Raw genomic sequence first — 18,471 nt, forward strand, 5'->3', positions numbered from 1 at the left:
TTTCAGAAAGCTAAGAGAAGGCAGAACAAACAGCCCCATCCTTTCACAGCCCTTGGAAAACAAGCAGTTTGATGCTCTAGTTGTCACCTTGGCCCAGAAAGTGCAAAGCAGAAGGTGTGGGTGGCCTTTACGAGCCACCTAGAGCCTCCTCATTCCCAAATCCTGACATTTTTGGGTGAAAAGGGAAGGATGAGGGCTCAGCTTAATTTGATGACATTCCATATTGACAACTCAAAGAGGCAGAGTAGAGTTGAAAGAGAAATTGAGCATGTGACATCCCAGGACCAGGGAACGGGGGGCAGGGGAAGGCTGGGTAGAGCAGAGCACAAGCCCCTCTCCTCCACTCCAACACCACAGCCCACAGACCTGAGTTTTCAGACTGTGGAGCCCTATTCTTAGTTGGGTACCCTGCAGGGAGCTTGGAGGGACTGTTCCAAACCCCAGGCCCCGCCCCAGTTATTCAGGCTGCATCTACCTGGAATTGCCTGATTTCTCTCTGTGCCACCAGATGGTGCTCATTCTCCGGTGTGATGCCATAAGCCAGTCTCTGTGAGGAGGAAGAAGGAAGAGTCCTTAGTCTGGCCATGGAACACCTTCCCAGTCCCCCAGCTGACACCTGTGATTTGGTCCTCAGCTATCTGGACCTGAACTCCCACACAGATCTATAAAAGACATCCAACCCATCCCACCTTTGTTTGTGGAGCTGGTTGATGCTCTTTGAATCATGCATTAGTGACTGGTTCTCAAGCTGAGTACTGTGGCCAGTACTGGGCTGGGGCTGTGGAGCCCTGCAGTCTCCACCTGGGGGAGCTGACAGCCATGAAGGAATTGGCATTGAGCAAACACACAGAGATACACTGTAAATCAGTAAATGCTGAAGTGAGAATATGAAGGGGTCCCCTGCCCTTCATGAGGTCAGGGAAGACCTCCTGGGGAGACACTCCCAGGGATTCAGTGTGAATTCTGAATCACAGCTGGTCACTGGATTGCAGGAGATGTCTTCCCTCCCAAGTGTGAAGAATGAAAAGCCCTGTCTAGGAGAATGCATTGAATATGGATTCTCCCTGTGGCTCAGGACACAGACGTCCTGGACAGAAAACATCAGCTGAAGAACTGGGAGGAGAAGGGTGAAGACAACAACCTGTGACCCTCTTCCTTAAATTTCTGCATGGCTCACTCCCCTATGGGCCTGTTTTATCTGTCTTATCATTAGAATGGGAGCTTCAGAAGGTCCGCAAATTTTGTTCAGTGCCCAGAATACCAAGTGGCACATATTAGATTCTTAGTAAATTCCTGCCCCATGAGTAATGAGTGATGAAGGGATGATATCTTTGTTTTACAGTCTCTAGTCCATGCTGATCATATTATAATCAGGAAAGAGGCAAGTGAAACCAGAAAGACCAGATCATAGCATAAGGGACTTAGAGAAGGAGATTTGGGACAGGGAGAGAAAAGACAAACATTGGAAGACAAAAACAGAAGCCAAATTTAAGCAATTTGTCTGACTAGCCCTCACTGAACTACAGGGCTAAACTATGTGAACTTTGTTACATAGACAGCAACAGTCACCTAGGAGCAGCCGTAGTGGTGTGCCAGGTGCTGTACTGAGCAATTCCTTTTCCTTTTCAAGGTAAGCACTGTTAGCCTCAGGTTACAGATACAGAAACTGAGGCTTGGTGGGATAACAACTTGGTCAGTAAGGTGGATGTCTGACTCCCAAGGAATGCCAGCCACCGCCTGTCCCATCCCATCCCCACTATGGCTGGCCCAGCTCACCTCCCGCAGGGAGCCCCGCGTGCTGAGGCACTTGTAGATGATGTAGGCAGGAACCAGGGCCATGGATGAGAGAGAAATGGCCCATCCGAGCCAGTTGGCCCAGGTGGGGAAGACGTAATCATCATAGGTGAGTGGTTTGAAGTTGACGATGCTGACTACCACCACAAACTAGGGGAGAAAAAACAAAAGAGAAGGGTGGGGAGAAGAGGGGGAGGAGAGAGGGAAGAGAGAACATAGCAAATGAAGAGGAAGAGGTGAAAGGACAGACAAAGAAAGAAAGGTAGAAAAATGAGAAGCAGTGGGTGAAATGCGTGATAGGGAAAGGGACAAAGAAAGAAGAGTTAAAAACAGAATAGGGACTTGAAAGCTAGCACAAGTCTCCCAGGTTGGACACCCCTGCTAAGGTAGAAGCCCACCATTACACCAATCAGCAGACTAAGCATCCCAGGGCCGCTGTCTACATGGCCAGGTCTTCAGATCCCAGTGCCCCCTCCCTTAAGAATCAATATTCCCACCCTGTTCTACCTTGAACACACCCTGAACACAAGCTACTCACCAGGAGGAAGGCCGGGCTGAAGAACTTCCAGCACAATCTCCAGTACAGGCCCGGCTTAAACCCCATCATCTGCTGGATGTCATTGCTGAACCTGTCCACACCTGTTCACATAGAAAAGACTCGTTACGGTGGCCCACACAACCCGTGGCCCAGGAGTCCTGAGACGCTGGTCCTCAGATGGACAGCAAGGCAGTGATCTGCTAATAGGGGCTGACACTTAGCTGATTCAGAGCAAGGAAGAGGACAAAATGAAGGACAGAGTTACCCTTTATGCCTCACCCCAATTAACTTGTAAGAGGGAAATCAGTGTAGAGGGAGCTTGCCTCAGGCTACAGAATCCCAGCTTTTTCTTCTTGATCACTCTTTCTTGGAAAATGACAGTTTTGTATGCAGTCATTGTACCCGCATGTGTAGGCACATGTGAAATCCTGACTGTAACCATGTAGAAGAGTTCAAGTTCCTACATTGCATTCCTTTCTGATTCTTCCCCGGGGAAGGAAGGGAGGTGCAAGACGAAGATTGGGGTGTTATATGGGGTGAGGGTAAACAGTTACAGTACAGTTTGTAAAATATTTTTTCAGTTTGGTTCTAAGATAAGCTTATCAAAACATAGGATACACAGTTAAAATTGAAATTCAGATAAATACTGAAATGGGAAAAAACATTAACATAAGTATGTCTCATGCAATATTTGGAACATATACATACCAAAAGAAAAAAATTCAAGTTTAACTTTTTTAATGCGAAATTCAGGTTTAACTGGGCATACAGCATTTTGTTTACTAAATCTGGAAACCCTATGCTAGAGTGAATTCCACAACTTGAGGACCTATGGCTTCTTTTGGGTTCCTGCGCAGAGCTGACAGTGGATGCCTTCAGAAGTTTTTGTAGCCTCCACTGAAAGGAGTATATGTTTAAAGCTGAGCTGAGGTTAGGAAGACTTGTCCTCAATAAGCAGCCTGCTCATCTCTGGAGATCCAGGGACTGCCCTGGGAACAGAGAGCCCTTTTGTCCAGGTAAAAGGGCTCCACAAGCTTGGGAACCAAAGCTTTGTCACACACTCACATACCATAAAACCAGGAAACTCCAATGGCTTCTATGAGTACCGCAAACAGGATGGAGGTGCCTGCCGCAAAGGTGTCCAGGAGAGTTAGGACGTAAATTCCACCCTGGGCCATGGAGAGAAAAGACCTGAGGCCATGTTTGACTAGAAGCGGTCACTGACTGGTGCATACATCAATTCTTACCTATCTCCTTGCCCCACCTGTTCAGAACTGTCTGAGAACTCAGGTGACAGGCTTTGAGTTGCACTCTAAAGCCTCTGGAAGCCATTCAATCTAAAGCTAGGTATTTTAGCCAGTATACAGTGATTTGAATTTCAAAGGGATTTTTGCAGCCCCCAAATCAATATGCAGTTAGCAGGCAAAAAGGCAGAAAGAAAAAGCCATGTGTCTCTCCAGAGAGAACTGGCCTGGCTTAGGCACCCCAGCTCCAAGCCTGGAAATACCTTAACTTTGTTGAAACGCAGTCAGAAGTTCCAGGTGACACAGGCCGAAACCTTCCTCACCTTGGTTATGCAAAACAGAGCCAGAAGAAAGGTGCCAAGGGTGACTCCCAATGTGAAGAGTTTCCGGTGTCTCTTCAAGACTTGGAAGTCATCAGCCAGGCCTGTGATGACCGCCTCCATGCCTCCCATCTGGAGGGAACCAGGCAGATGGAAAGCAAAAATGAGGATCCACCACGTATATGATGAGGCCTGGGACTTAGGTACCCTGGCTACTGCCTGGTCCCCATCATCTCTTCCCTTTTCTGCCCTGCTCTCAACCCTGCTCTCAATCTGGTCCCTGCTTTTCTGCCACCTGCTCTTCCTTTGTCTGCCCTTTCTCAACCTTTGAAAATGTGTAAGAAGGTGAAGAGATAACTGAACTCTGATATGTTCCTGGTAACAAGTAGCTGCCTCCTGCTCATTCACTCAGCCTCCCTGAGGACTGATAAGTTAATAAAGAGTGAAGGGACATAAGTGACATATTTGAATGTAATAGGGTCTTCTGCAAACATCTACCAAAGAAGCACCCCAAGACATTTGGCTGTTTTTCCAATTGTCAGGAAATTGGTCACCTCAAACACAGTCTGAAAGGATGTCACATCTCACTGCTCTGAGCCCATACATTTCTTATGAATCACTGCTGTGACAGAAAAGAAGTGAGCATGCTCCAAACTCCCCTCCTCTTATAAGACCTTATTTATCAAAACCAGTATTTTTCCCTAGAAACCCCAAAGCAGCCTCCGAATCCTTCCCAACACACTGCTGCCAGTGAAAGGCAAAGGCAGGGAGAGGAATCTATTGGGAAGCCTTACCAAAAACTTTTTGGCAAACCTCCAACCATAGACAAAGACATAAGAAGATGTAAAAAATCTGCATTTACAAATGGGTAACATAAAAGGATCTAAGAAATTAATGAGGTTCGAAATATTTTTGTCGTTTTCTGGTGAATTCTAAATGAATGAGAAAGAGCCTAAAGAATAAGACTTATCAGTGTTCTCCCTGAATTTCTCTGTCTGCAAGAGGACCAAGTGTTAGGCTAACTTTTCTTAAGTCCTTTCTGATTTTGATTTTTATATTGCTAGTGGAGCTACCATTGGTTCTTGACTTTGACCAAATCTTATTTTTTTGAAGGTGGACACATTTCTCTGTTAGCATTTAAGTAGGGTCTTTGGAAAAACTACTAACCAAGAGTCCAAATGGTGAGAACTTTAGGCTGAGTACTATGTGTGTGTTGGGGTGAGGGTTAAAACCAGACTAGGGGTGGGGCTGTCCTGAATAGGGTCACTCACTGAGCTGTCAAGGCCCAGAGTCAGTAGCATGATGAAAAACAGGATGGCCCAGAATGTAGATCCCGACAGGGTAGAAATGGCTTCTGGATACAGGATGAACACAAGCCCCGCTCCTGTAAGAAACATCAAGGACCTCATCAATGGCTAGGACTGTTGATCAGAGCTGCAGGTGACAGAGGAGCATTTAGCTCCGAGGCCCAGTTAGCTCCCACCGAGCCCCAGAACACTTGTGGCCACTGTAGACCAAGAGTCTACAGAGGAAACCAATTCAGAATTTTAGTTCACTTGTGTTAATGTTTCAATCTTTATGTTTCCCAGAGGCCCTTGTATTAAAGGCTTCAAATCTACTAACACCTGCCTCACAGCATTGGAAGAATGAAGCAGAAGTGTGTTTCTATGGTTTGCATACAGTTTGTCTCTACCAAATCTCATGTGGAGGCTTTGTCTCCAGTGTAGCAAGGGAGAGAGGGGATGAGGCTATGAAGAGGTCATTAGGTTGTTAAAGAGATTAATGCTTTTCTTTTGGGAATGAGTTCTTCCTTCTTAGAGACTGGTTATTGACAATGGATTGTTACAAGGTGAGACTATGCATTTGGTATTTCCTACACACAAGACATTTCTTCTTCTCCTTCTTGGTTATGAATTTAGCTGTGTATTGCCTTCATCTCTCACCAGGAACTCAACAGAGGCTGGCACCAAGCTCTTGGACTTCCAGAAGTGTGAAGTAACAGAACCTTTTTCATATGTAAATTGTTCGGCCTCAGGTACTTGGCAGTTGCACTAGAAAATGGACTAAGATATATGTCAGCTGCCTAGCACAGGTGCTGGTAGAATAGAAACTCCAAAATCTTTTCTCTCAGACAGACACAGAGGAAAGTTCAGTTTCACACCAGGGCCCAGGATTTCTTAGAATCTCCATTGACAGACCCAAGGGAAAACCTATAAATTGGACTGTGTGAAATCTGTTATCAGCTTTCACCTTCCTATAGACACAGAAGAGTGGTGCAATCAGGAATCAGGTGGCTTTTCAAGCCTATTATTTTTTGACTAAAGTAAAAGCACTCTGCCCACCTACCTTCAGTGGCAACATCCTCAATGTTGACCTTGTGTTCATGGGCCATGTAACCAAGGATGGAAAAGATGGCGAACCCAGAGATGAAGCTGGTGACACAGTTTATGGTACTGGTCAGCATGGCATCCCTGCGGGAAAGAATTGCTGCTGGTTCAAGTTGACCTGACTGTCACACCCCAAACCTGTTTGGGGAACACTGACCCTGTATGAGAACTGAAGTCTAGACTCAGCCTCAGACTCCAGCTCTCCTGTACCCTCCTCTGCTGCCACATGGACTCAGGCCCTCTCATCACTTGATTAGAACCCCCTGGTGCAGGCAGTAGGTGAGTAGCTCATTGATGGACTAGTTTGACACTAGTCTCTGACACCAAATTCTTATTTGGGAATCAACTCATCAGTCACATTAAGCAAATTTTTCTTGGCTCCCCAAGGTTTCCCAACTCCTTGCTTGGCATTTAAAATCTTTGCTAAGAATATCTTTCATCTAGGCTTATTTTTCATGACTCCCAATATAATAATTTAAATAAACAAAAGCATTCAACTTACTGACCCACAAACACCACCTCTCTGCCTTTCTTCATGCTGTTTCTCGCCACACATGTCATCTATTTTGTGCCTGCCTATCATAATCCTAGTTGGTCCCTGAGCTTTGCCTCAGAGAATCTCTTGCTAGTATCCTACCAAGGGCTCAGCCATCCTATTTCCTTATCTCCTAAAGCTTGCCCTACTATATGCACTCATCCTACTCTTTCTTCTATCAGAAAATCTGATTCTGCCTTACTCCTAGGATGCAGTGATGAAGGTGGGCCCAAACTGCGCATCTTCGAAGCCCTCACAGCACTAGACCTGTAGGAAGCAGCAGTAAGTTTTTATTAATCTGAGTTGGAGCAAATATGCTGACTATTTGCCATTTAGTCTTATCTACAACAGAACCATGTTTCACTAGCCTGATTATTCTGCCTGCCAGAACATTTAATGGGCAATCAAGCGGTACCATTTTCTCTGAAAGCCACACTGTGTTCCTCTGTCCCAGGTACAGATCTCCATAATATCTTGACCATAATGACATCACCTTTCTCAATTTGGCATCTTTGTATTCTGGTTTAGATGTAAAATGTTCCCTGGCTTAGTTACTTTTCTCTCTCGTTGAGACAAAATACCTGATGCTCGAAGGTAGGGAGGTGAAGATTTATTTCTTACAGGTTGGAAGTTTCAGTCCATACTCACTTGGCTCCAACCAGCAGGGTGGCATGGTGGGGCTACCATAAACAACAAGCTAACAGCAAAAGAGAAAGACACATCTTCTTTCTGCCTTTACACTGTATGTGTGCTCCATCCCTGGGCGGGTACAGCACTCACACTGCCAAACCCAGTGCTAGACAATGAACCAATCACAAATGCCAGATTCAACTGCCTTCCTGATTGCATGAGGCTTGAGGGGACACCAAACATAAATCATAACATCCCCCTAAATATCTTATATATTTGGAGGCAGATTCTGCTCATAAGACATAGGTTACTGGTAGCATGATTTAGAAGGACATATTCTTGTCCCTAAATCCTCCTTTTCCTCTCTGGCTGTCATAGTGAATAGCTCTCCTTCACCAAAATGCCATGCAGTTTCTGCCTTGGACACAACCAACCATGGACTGAGCCCCTAAACCTATAAACCAAATTAAACTTCTACTTCTTTAAGTGACAGGTGTTGGGTACTTTTTCCTAGCCATGGGAAAGCTGACTAATACATTCTGTTTAGGAGGCATCCTGGAGTAAATGGTGCTCATTAGAAGCCCATAGACCATACCACAGTTCAGAGAATGCCTATGATGGCTCAAAAGAAGGAAATTTTACTTGTGCACGAACAGTTGGCTTTCAGATCAGTCAGAGTCCTCTGTCCTGTTCCTAAAAGGATCAGTACCCAGGATTCAGTTTTTCACAGCTCTGAGAAGAAACTTACCTGTAACAGTTGTTGTCAAATTTGTTGTAACTGGCAAATGCAACCAAGACTCCAAATCCAGCCCCCAAGGAGAAAAATATCTGAGTTGCAGCATCAATCCACACCTGAAATCAGCAGAAAAAGCCATTACTTTCTTCTTCATATGTATTTGGACTATTCCAGTGGTTGGGAAGGGTTGAAAAACCCAGGGAATATTCTGAAAATAAAGTACATGATCTGAAGTGGTGATGGACAGTCTTGAAAATCACATTTTCCCACAAGACAGGTTAGGTTCTCCTTAGAATCTCCTAGCCTGGGGTATTCATGAGTTCTTTGGAGGAACTCAATGAATCATTTAAAACCCTGATTTTCAAAGAAAGCAAACAAACCAAAAGTCTGAGCTAGAATGTTGATGGGACAATAGCAAAAGTTCTGTTCATTTCAGGAGTTTTGGGATAAAACATTTGCATAAAGGGAAAGTCCCTCATAGTAGACCTCGACCAGCACAGGATAGAGATTACTGAGGAAGAGAGCCTTGGGGAAGCAATGAGATTTACTTGTTCTATCCTTTTGGTGATGAAAGCATATGGCTAGACGTCTGAAGACCTGAGCCCCTCTCCAGCTTCTCTGTCTAACTGGTTATCCCTGGTCAATTCCTTCTGTCTAATACCCTAGTTTCCTCATTTGTATGCTGGAGGCATAATTATACCTCCCCAGTTAAGAGCTGAAATGGATTTTTGTCAGCTTCCCATTTGCATAGTTCCAGTTTCCTCAACTTTGAAAACAGCACAATGAAAGGAGCAGTTTGATCAAGGAAATCGATCTGCTCCTTGAGACTACACTGACAGTTTCATTTCTACACATCTGAATGACTAGGAGGAGCTAAACAACTGCAGAACAAACAGAAGTCTGCTGTGTTTCACAAGCCTGAAGACTGGTTCATGTCTTATGTTATCTTTCTGATGGTTACTAGGGAAATAAGTTTCCTCTTGGTCACTGTTTTATGACAGTGATGCATTTGGGGCTTGATTTATGGGAGTAGCACACTGGGGTGCTTCCCTCCTAATACCATGTTGCCTACTAGTATCACTGTGGACACAGATAAAATGTAAAAAAATTTCTTGAGAGTTGTGAGAAAAAAAATGTTGAGATTTTCTTTCTGTGGGAACCTGGAAGAGGAGACTAGAATAAGCTTAGCCATTATTTGAAGATGTGATGGTCTCTCCTCCCACTCTCATTCTGCCACCTTGGATTCTGCTATCAAATTTCCCCCCTTTCATTACAATTTGGACCTCCAGGTAGAATGGTGAACCAGAGGCTGTTGCAGGACAGAGGTGTCATGCTCATGTCTCCCTGATGGCTAAGGCTGCTCTTTACAATGACAGCATGGGACAGTGACAAAGGCCATATTAGGGATTAAGAATAGAAATAAGACAAGAGTGGCTGACATGGGCTAATATGCCACAGGTACAAGACAGGAATAAGTTCCAAGAATATCATGTCTCCTTCATGGGGTATGACTCTCCTTGCAAGAGTGGTTTGTGAAGGCCACCAAATAGAATCACAAATATCCCAGACCATCAGAACCAAATGGGCTCAGGGAAACTTCCGGTGCAACTTTGCATTTATTTCATGGAGAAGCTGCTGCTCAGAGAAGAATCTTTTCCAAGGCTAACTCCAATTTCATAAGAAAGCTGAAGACAGACTTTTTCCATTTCAACACTCAGTGAGAACCCTCCCAACCACCCTGGCCCAAGGCCATGTGGTCATGGGACACTGACCGTGGCGTCCTTTAGACGGTAGAAGTCGATGTGCAGGTAGGCGCTGATGCCATTGGAGGCGCCGGGCAGCGTGATGCCATGGACCAGGAGCACAAACAGCACGAAGTAAGGCAGCGTGGCCGTGATCCACACCACCTGGGGAAAGCACAAGCTGGCCGTGAGAGCCTCACACTGTGACCTAGTAGTAGGTAGTGGGGATCTTAAGTCTCTCTTTCCCAGAGAAACTACCATGCCTTCCCACCACCTTCCTTCACCCAATCCACATGCCACGGGCTCTGTCTCCAGGCAGGTCCTAAACCAGAGGCAGTGACAGAAAAGTTGATAGAAATTAAGCCTGGTGGCTCACACTTGTAATCCTAGTGTTTGGGAGGCTGAGGCAGGACGATCATTGTGAGTCAAGAATAGCCTGGGCTACAAAGTGAGCTCAAGGCCAGCCTGAATTGCATAGTGAGACTCTGTCTCAGAAAGACAAAAAAAAAAGAAAGTCAATAGACATGGGTACATTATGGGAAGGCTCAGAACCAAGTAAGTGAGGTGCTCGGGGAATACTCTTGAGATAGAAGTGAAGGTCACAAAGCAAGGGATGCCACTGCCTCTAAACAGTGCCTCTCTTGACCCTCTTGAGTTGCTTCAGAAAGAAGGAGCAGACCCACATTTTTGCTTTCCACTTTCCCTGCGAGTCCTGCATCCATCACACCATTGGTATGGGTCGCTGCACTTACCTTCCCCCACCCCAGTACTGGAAATTGAGCCTGGGACCCTCACACTGAGTTACGTCCTAGCCGTTTTTAATTTTCATTTTATGTTTTTATACAAAGTCTTGCTGAGTCACCCAGGCTGTGCTCGAACTTGCAATTCTGGCTTAATCTCCAAGAGTACTTAGATTTCAGGCATGTGTACTACACATAGTTTTTGCTCTCTCTCTCTCTCTCTTTCCCTCTTTTCCTTTTCTTCGCCTAATTACATACATCTCCTTACCACTGCCCAAGAAACAGAAAGTAGAATCTTTGGCTGTTGCCTCTCTTGGTAGGAGGTAGATGGATGGATGGAGAGAGAGAGAAAGAGAGAGAGAGAGACAGAGAGAGAGAGAGAGACAGACAGAGAGTGAGAGAGAGAGAGAGAGACAGAGACAGAGACAGAGAGAGACAGAGAGAGACAGAGAGAGACAGAGAGAGAGAGGCGGCATTTTTGGTGATCAGAAACACCAAAGGAAGCAGTTTTCCTCAGGGCGAAAGGGAAACTCCATTCACTGCCTTGTGCAGGTTGGGGAAAGGAGAAGGAAGCTAGGGCAGGGGAGTTTATGTGGACTTTTCAGTATTTCTTCATGTTGCAGCTACATTTTTGAGTATTCTGGGAGAAGTCATTGGTAAGAATGTAAAGTGCAGCCAGGCATGGTGGCACATGCCCGCAATCCTGCTAGTCAGGAGGCTGAGGAAGGATCCATAGTGTCACAAAAGAGAAAGGAAGAAGAGAAGGAGAAGGGATAGAGGAAGAAGAAGAAAAGAGAAAGTAGAGGGGCAAGAAGAGGGGAGTTGGAGGGGGAAGAGGAAGAGAAGCGTAAAGCTTAGTTTTTGGTCTTTAAAGTTTTTGATTTAATTGGCATAAGATAAAACCTTAACATCAGTATTTTTCAAAAGCTCCTCAATTGATGTCAATATATAACCAAGGTTAAAGACTTGACAGATGCCGCCATGAGAAGTCTTGCAGAATAAAGAACTGCACCCAATCAGAAAGTCACGTCAGGCCAGAGGAGTCAGACCTAAGGAAGACTCAGCTGAAACATATTTTAAGGACAGGCTGGCTTCTCCCCACAATACTCTGGCATTGTGCTGTCCCAAGTGTCTTCACACATCCCCTAGGGAGAAAATGGAAGTCTTAAAACAAGACAAAGGGAAAATAAAGTTTTTGTCAGCCTAAAAATGTTACAGGCAGCTAAGCTAGTTAGAAATATAATAGGCAGTCAAACAGGGCCAGGCCCTGGAAGAAGCCAGCAGAGCGGACCTGGTGTCTGATGACCTTGGAGGAGACACACATCTCTTGCTCTGGGCTAGATCCCAGGGCAGAAGGCAAAACAAATACAACCACACCCTTAAGTATAATCCATAGGGATTAAGTCTGGATCACCTAGAGAAGCCAAGAGTCACCATCCCAACTCCCTATAGGAAGAATCACTGACTTGCTTCCCCATTTGTCCCTGATTTGGTCAATTATACCTGAACAATTAAACTTATTGTTTGACTATAGCTCTGTGCTACCTCATGCCCATCTGCGTTGTGAGTTCCCAGTTTTCCCCCACTTTAGACCTGCCTTACCTCATGATTTTATTCTATAAAAATCCTGAAAAAATACAGAATCTTTGGCAATCCCCTCAGGACCCCTTCTGTCTCTCTCTCAGACAAAAGCTTTTACTCTCAATAAATATTCGTACTCTTAACCTCCGTTATTCCTAAAATTCATTCTTCTATGTTAGAGAACACGAACTCTTACCAAACATTAGTAGGTTGGGAGTTTCATTCCCCTATATCAGAAAGATATGAGCTCAACACAAAAACTGAGATGTAGAAAATAGAGCCATGTTTTCCATACCTCTTTAAAGATTGGGATTTATCCTGTTTCATTATCATGAGCCCCTTAAAAGAAAATTCCTACAATTTTTTCAACATACATAGGTCCTTTAAAATGTTTGTTGGATAAATAATTGGACAGCTGCACAGATGATTGTTAGATGGATGAACACATGGCTGGTTGCATAGTCATTGCTGGATGGTAGATGTTTAAAGTAAATAGATAGGTGGTGGATGGCTGCAAAGAGGGATGGACATATGGATGAGTGGGCAAATGATAAATCACAAGGTTAGTGGATGACTAAATTTGTCAAAGAATGAATGAACACATGGACAAGGGAGTGTAAGAGAAAATAAGTCAACAAGATAGTAGACACATCAGAAGTGATCACATCTGGGCTCCGGGGAAATCAAAGAAGGCTCCAATTTCAATGTTATCCAGTTGTTCCTCTATCACCCCCTTGTTCTATGAAGTGCTTTGTGGACTCAGCCTTTTGGCTTCTTTCTTTTTTTCAGGACAGCAAGAACAGGGAGGACAAACTTCCAATGACAAATGAGGAGAGAAAGATGTCCTGGAAAATAAAGCTGCCTCAGTTGGGTGGGCTCACATTGATCTCAGATTCAACCTCCCAACTGAGACAAATGGTCGAAGTCCTTGGCAACAGACACAAAGAAGAGCTTTTGCACAGCCCTGTGATGAGTTCTAACTAACTGTGGTCCCCTACAACTCATGTCAACAGCTGCACTCGGGCTGCACTGCCCAGTCCAGCTGGCTGGGTGTGACAATACTCCCTCCATCAAAAAACAACACAACTGTGTTCTTACTTCAGGGAACCTCCCATGGAGCCTGAAGGTGGCCTTGAATAGACCATGTGTGAGATTCCAATGTGGATTCACTTTCCCAAAGAAACACATCAGGAAATGACTGAACTATGACGACAGTCAAGCATCAGGAAGGGGGAGTTTGTTTTGACTGTGCATATGTGTTTAGTGCTAAACCATTCAAGTCTTATTGCTGAAGGTTCTCAGAATTGATGGCAGATGTGTGTTCAGCTGCCTAAGAGCTTGTGTCAAATGTGACTCCTAGCTCCTTGGGCAACATCTCACTCATGCTCATGTGTGCTCTGTATGCACACTGGGTGAAGACAAAGGAACATTCGAGTTCTATTGAACTCCAGCCCAGAGCAGCCTTTCTGCTCTCACACTTTCATGTTTCAGTGTAAGTATGGCCATGAGAACTCAGACTTCATCCATCTTTAAGATTTACATATAAAAGACAATGAATGAGCACAGCAAGGTATACCTATAACCCCAGATATTTGTAAGAATGAAGTAGGGGAATTGCAGTTTCAAGGACAGCATTGGTTGGAAATGTGGCTCAATGGTAGGGACTTACTGAGCATGGACAAGCTCCCGGGTTCAATCCCTAGTGCTGGAGAGATACAGAAATGAGAGACAGATGAAGAGTCAGAGTCAATCTGTACTGACACAGTGGAGGGAAGTATTGGCTAGAATCGTGATTCAAATATGAAAGTGACAAGGTTACTTATCTATTGAATGGAACTCAGGTGTCCTTTGAATCAGTCTGGCTTTCCCTTTTCTCAGTTCCACCAACTCTGCCAGAAGTCACAAACCCAGTTCAATCTTATTCCTATTCCCCCAATAGCCTAAAGGCTAGCAATGAAGTGGACAGAGCTGGGATCCCAGCCAGCATTGTCATCTTCATTAATCTCTAGGCAGAGGGAAGCCTGAGGCTTCTCAAAGTTTACTCCAGTATAAAAACAGATTGGGTGGGGACTCTGGCGATTGAAAGGGCTCAGCATTGCAAACACTGTACTGCTTCAGATCTCACTCGACACTGAGGTGCTCAATAGGCCAGCAGATTTGGAGAAACCCCTTTCCCTGGCTCACACTGTACCCCATCCTACACCATCTCAGGGACCAGCACATCTGCTTCTTCCTGAGCTCAGTCTTCTCTTGCCAAGTTGGGAAGTGTGTTTGCAAGTCATTTCAGGCCGGCTCTGGGGCTGTGGAAGTCCGCTAAAAAAGCTTGGTGTCCTGTTCCAGACACATTCTGGGAAGAAATAAGCAACACTCTTGGCTTTCTTATGAGCCAGTTTATGAAAGCAATTAAAGAGAGGGCATAGGAATGTCCTCAGTGAAGCTCCTCATTCTAGAAATACCCTCATGGACTGCCTAGGGCCTTTTCCTGCTCAACTGCCAGAACATTGGGAGACTTACGCAAAATGTGGCCTGTGGCTTCAGTTGGCTCATGTGAAGGCATATTACTCACTCCTCATGTTTCCACATGAGGGGACCTCCCTAGTATAACACTATGGCCCTGCCTCTCATGACACTCCCCTGGGTCTCTGTAGCACCACTCAGCCAACAAACTACTTATACTCTGCTTTGGGATTGGAAAACTAGATGGAGTAAGTTTAATTCCTTTGCCAATAGCTGTGGGAAGCTTAACCTTGGGTTGCATTATTAGGGCAGATGGGAGCTCCACACAGGTGGGCTATGACTCACCTGGCAGCCTCTCTAGACCCCAAGGGGGCCTGCTCCTGGTAACCAAGAAAGCTAAGGAAAGTGAGAACAATGCTAGTCTGGACTTCCAGAGCTCTGTGGCTTGGCTCACTCAGTTCCTTTCACTGAAAACCTATTCTTGACCTTGCAAGATCTGTCCTTGCAGATCCAGTAAAAATACCATCTTTTCCATAATCTTGGCAAACTGTCTAAGTTGAAAGAGCTTAATCTACTAATGCAGCATCTCACACTTTTTGACCATGACCCGTGTAAAGGAATACACTCTCTCTCATATAAAACCGCACATAAACACATAGGTAACTGTAACAAATACAAGTCCACAAGACAGCTCTCACACTTATGTGTGTGATATACTTTTACTACGTAGGCTATTTCATATTTTTAAATTGTGATAAATTGCTAAATGAGACAGTGACAGTTTAAAGACCAGCAACTTGTATTTTTATTAATGTAGAACTTGATCTCCTAATGTGAATCATTTCCAAGGTAAAATTAAGTTTAAAACTAAAAAATAAGATACATAATAGTATATAGAGTTTATGATTATTGATCTTGATTTAAAATAGGACACATGTACAGCTCTGAATTGAGACACAATACATTGTCCAATCCACAACTCCTCTGTATTAAAAAGCTCCTATAAGCAATGAAAAAAACAACTATCTTACTTACTCATTTTTCACTTGTATTAACATATAATTGGTGTTCATAAATGTTTGAAAGTTGAATTGAATTCCAAAGAATACTTGATGTAGTCCTCAAAACGTATTTATTCACCTTTCCTCAGTCTTTCAACAAATATTTACTGCAGACTGAGTATATGCTAGCTTTGGGATATCAGCGATCTTAGATTGGTTTTGCTCTATGCTCAATCTTTATTTTGTTTGAATACTTTTTTAGGGCTGACATTGTCTGTCCAACACGCTATTAGGAAATTCCATCTCCAGTTCTTGACAAGGTTGCTGTTCTCCTGTCCTAATCTTTGTTTTCAAAATTAAGACAAAAAACCAACCAACCAACTGACCACTAGAGTATTACAAAACACTCTGATGCATTCCCCTCCTTTTCAAAACCAGTGAATAGCGATGCCCTTGTGAACTCACGCTTCCGTGTATTGCCCTCCCATATGAACTCTAGGCTTTAACACAAGACACGCTTTAGTCACTGAGACAAGACAATAATAACAACACTGCAAGCATAAATTAGAAGAGATAATGCACACTGGGAGTTGCCTGCATGGAACATGCTGTGGAAACTCAGCTGCCACACTGTGAGATGCAATCTTGAAAGGCTTCATGGAGACAATGAAACGTATTCGACTGACAACTCCAACTTTGCTCCCAGCTAGTAGCAGTTCCCAGCAATGTACGTGCACCATTTAAACTGTGCCACCCAGTTGAGACCCAAGAGTTAGCCCACCCCAGTTAATTCTTGGAATCATCAGAGACAAAACATGGTCATTGTTTAAACTACTACATTTTGGGGTGGTTTGTTACACAGAAATAGTTAAATAAAATGTTGGAAAGCACAATTCCCAGCTACGTCTTCAAGTTCTAGGCACCACAAGGGTCCCATTTGTTCCCTTGATGTCCCCTAGACTAAGAATCAGCACAAGTGATTCTTTAATGTAGCCAACTCTGACAGGTTGACCATTAGAGGGCAGTGTCGCTCAAATTCAGAATGCCACCTTCCTACTGGCCCTCAAAGGTCATATGACCCTGTGTTCTTTTCTCCAAACCACCAACACCCTTGGTTGTGCATAAGATAGCATAAAAGGAAGCACAAAACCAAAGCATGGATATCTTCTGGAGGATTCTTTTATACTCAAAAATTTAAGGGAAGACTTATTGATTTGATAATACAGTAAATGGTTATATTTCAGAATAGACTGCAACATTCATAGTAAGTTTTAGGTCAGAATTCAAAATATATCAAAAATATGTTAACAGTAGCTTTAGACTTTGGCTCAAGGCCCTTGGTAGTATCCCATTCCCTGATCTCTGCTTTTCACAGAGATTTAGAAGTAAACAATGAGCCCATATTTATTTGTATCCACTCTTGCTGGCAGAGAAACTCAGGATTAGGAAAAAGATGTGCTTTTCTATATAAGAGGCATATCTCAGGCTGACCCAGGCTTGAGCTCCTAATTCCAAGTTAGCTTTTCAACAACCATATGGTTATAGCCAGAAAAATATTTTTTTTCAAGACCCGCCTCCCCCAAATATAGAAACTAGGAAGCATTACCTTTCCTGATGTCTTCACTCCTTTCCAGAGGCTGAAATACAGGATGATGACGACAAGCATCAGACAGAGTAGAAGCTGCCACTGGGGCAAGCCAATGTCGTGAATCCCGTCACTCTCGTGAAGATGTAGGACCCCGCGCCTACTCAGAGGAGAGGGGAGTGGACCAGGGAAGATAGCATCAGGGTAGATGTTATGGTTTAGATCCAGAATACACAGCAAAACTCTCAGGTTGAGCGTTTGGAAGGTGGTGAGGTCATGGGAGTGCTGTGTGCACCACTGGATTCATTGACAGTTGAGTGTACTGTTGGAAAGTGAGGCCTTGCTCAAGAGCAGGGCAGCTGGGGGCCTGATTTAGAAGCTTCTCTTCCCCCACTCTCCTATAGCCTCCCTTGGCCCTGTTTCCTGGTCACCATGGTGGGAGTACCTTTTCTCTACCCAGGCCTTTTCATGGAGCAGTTTCTGCCTTGAAACCAGTCAACCAGGGACCATCACTGTGAGCCAAATTTAACTTCTTCTTAAATGGTGGGTTTTGGACATTGTGTCTCAGCAACAAAGAGCCAAGGATAAGATGGAAGTCAAGCCGAAAAGAAGAGATGGGACAGAAGTTTAATTCCATCCATTTAAAGTGCTATACAGCTAAAGGCAAGACTAAACCAAGAGGTTAGAGGGATAAAAATGTATCCCTTGGGATGGCGAGTGGGAGTTACAGCCTGGAGGGGACTCGAGGATTTCTAGTACACTTGTCATTTCTACACCTGATCATGTGGCTGTGTTCAGCTTGTGACATTCTTCTCCTAATATGTTATCCTTCAATAAAATGATGTGTTTCTAAATCAAGGTCCAAACAAATAAGAAATACTCTGGAAGTTTGAAAATATTAAGGTCCTTTATACAATCTACAATGAAGGAGTCATAAACAGAATTGCAAACAAAATGATCATTTACTAAATAGAGTCTAAAATTAAAGTCAGTTAGAATCAAGGTCAAATAAGACCAATTGTTGAAACAATAGAGCAGACCCCAGGGAAGGGAAGTCCCTCACCACCGACAATTTCATACCCTGGCAGACAAAACAGGAAGAATGAGAACACCTTGCTGTCTGTGGGGTTTGTTCTGTGCCCAAACCATGCCATCATCTCTGAGGGTTGCCCTTCAGCTGG

General features: G+C 44.2%; 1 protein-coding gene across 2 annotated transcripts in view; it reads right to left on the bottom strand.

Moving 5' to 3' along the window:
• The window catches only part of Slc6a2 (solute carrier family 6 member 2), a 49,483-nt gene that overhangs the window by 3,803 nt on the left and 27,209 nt on the right, over positions 1-18,471 (bottom strand). For both annotated transcript variants that reach the window (XR_010046917.1, XM_023560645.2), the window contains exons 5-14: positions 17,312-17,450; positions 9,957-10,091; positions 8,197-8,300; positions 6,243-6,367; positions 5,168-5,280; positions 3,900-4,028; positions 3,402-3,501; positions 2,333-2,433; positions 1,777-1,944; positions 476-547 (exon numbers count right to left, since the gene is read on the bottom strand). Coding sequence is in view for 1 of the 2 variants with exons in the window: in XM_023560645.2 (XP_023416413.2) it covers positions 476-547; positions 1,777-1,944; positions 2,333-2,433; positions 3,402-3,501; positions 3,900-4,028; positions 5,168-5,280; positions 6,243-6,367; positions 8,197-8,300; positions 9,957-10,091; positions 17,312-17,450 (1,186 nt within the window). In the remaining variant the exon portion in view is untranslated. The remainder of the gene's footprint in view (positions 1-475; positions 548-1,776; positions 1,945-2,332; positions 2,434-3,401; positions 3,502-3,899; positions 4,029-5,167; positions 5,281-6,242; positions 6,368-8,196; positions 8,301-9,956; positions 10,092-17,311; positions 17,451-18,471) is intronic.

This window comes from Cavia porcellus, unplaced genomic scaffold (genome assembly GCF_034190915.1).
Source record: "Cavia porcellus strain 051 isolate PalLab524CR breed Dunkin Hartley unplaced genomic scaffold, mCavPor4.1 scaffold_4, whole genome shotgun sequence".
Classification (NCBI taxonomy): Eukaryota; Metazoa; Chordata; class Mammalia; order Rodentia; family Caviidae; genus Cavia; species Cavia porcellus.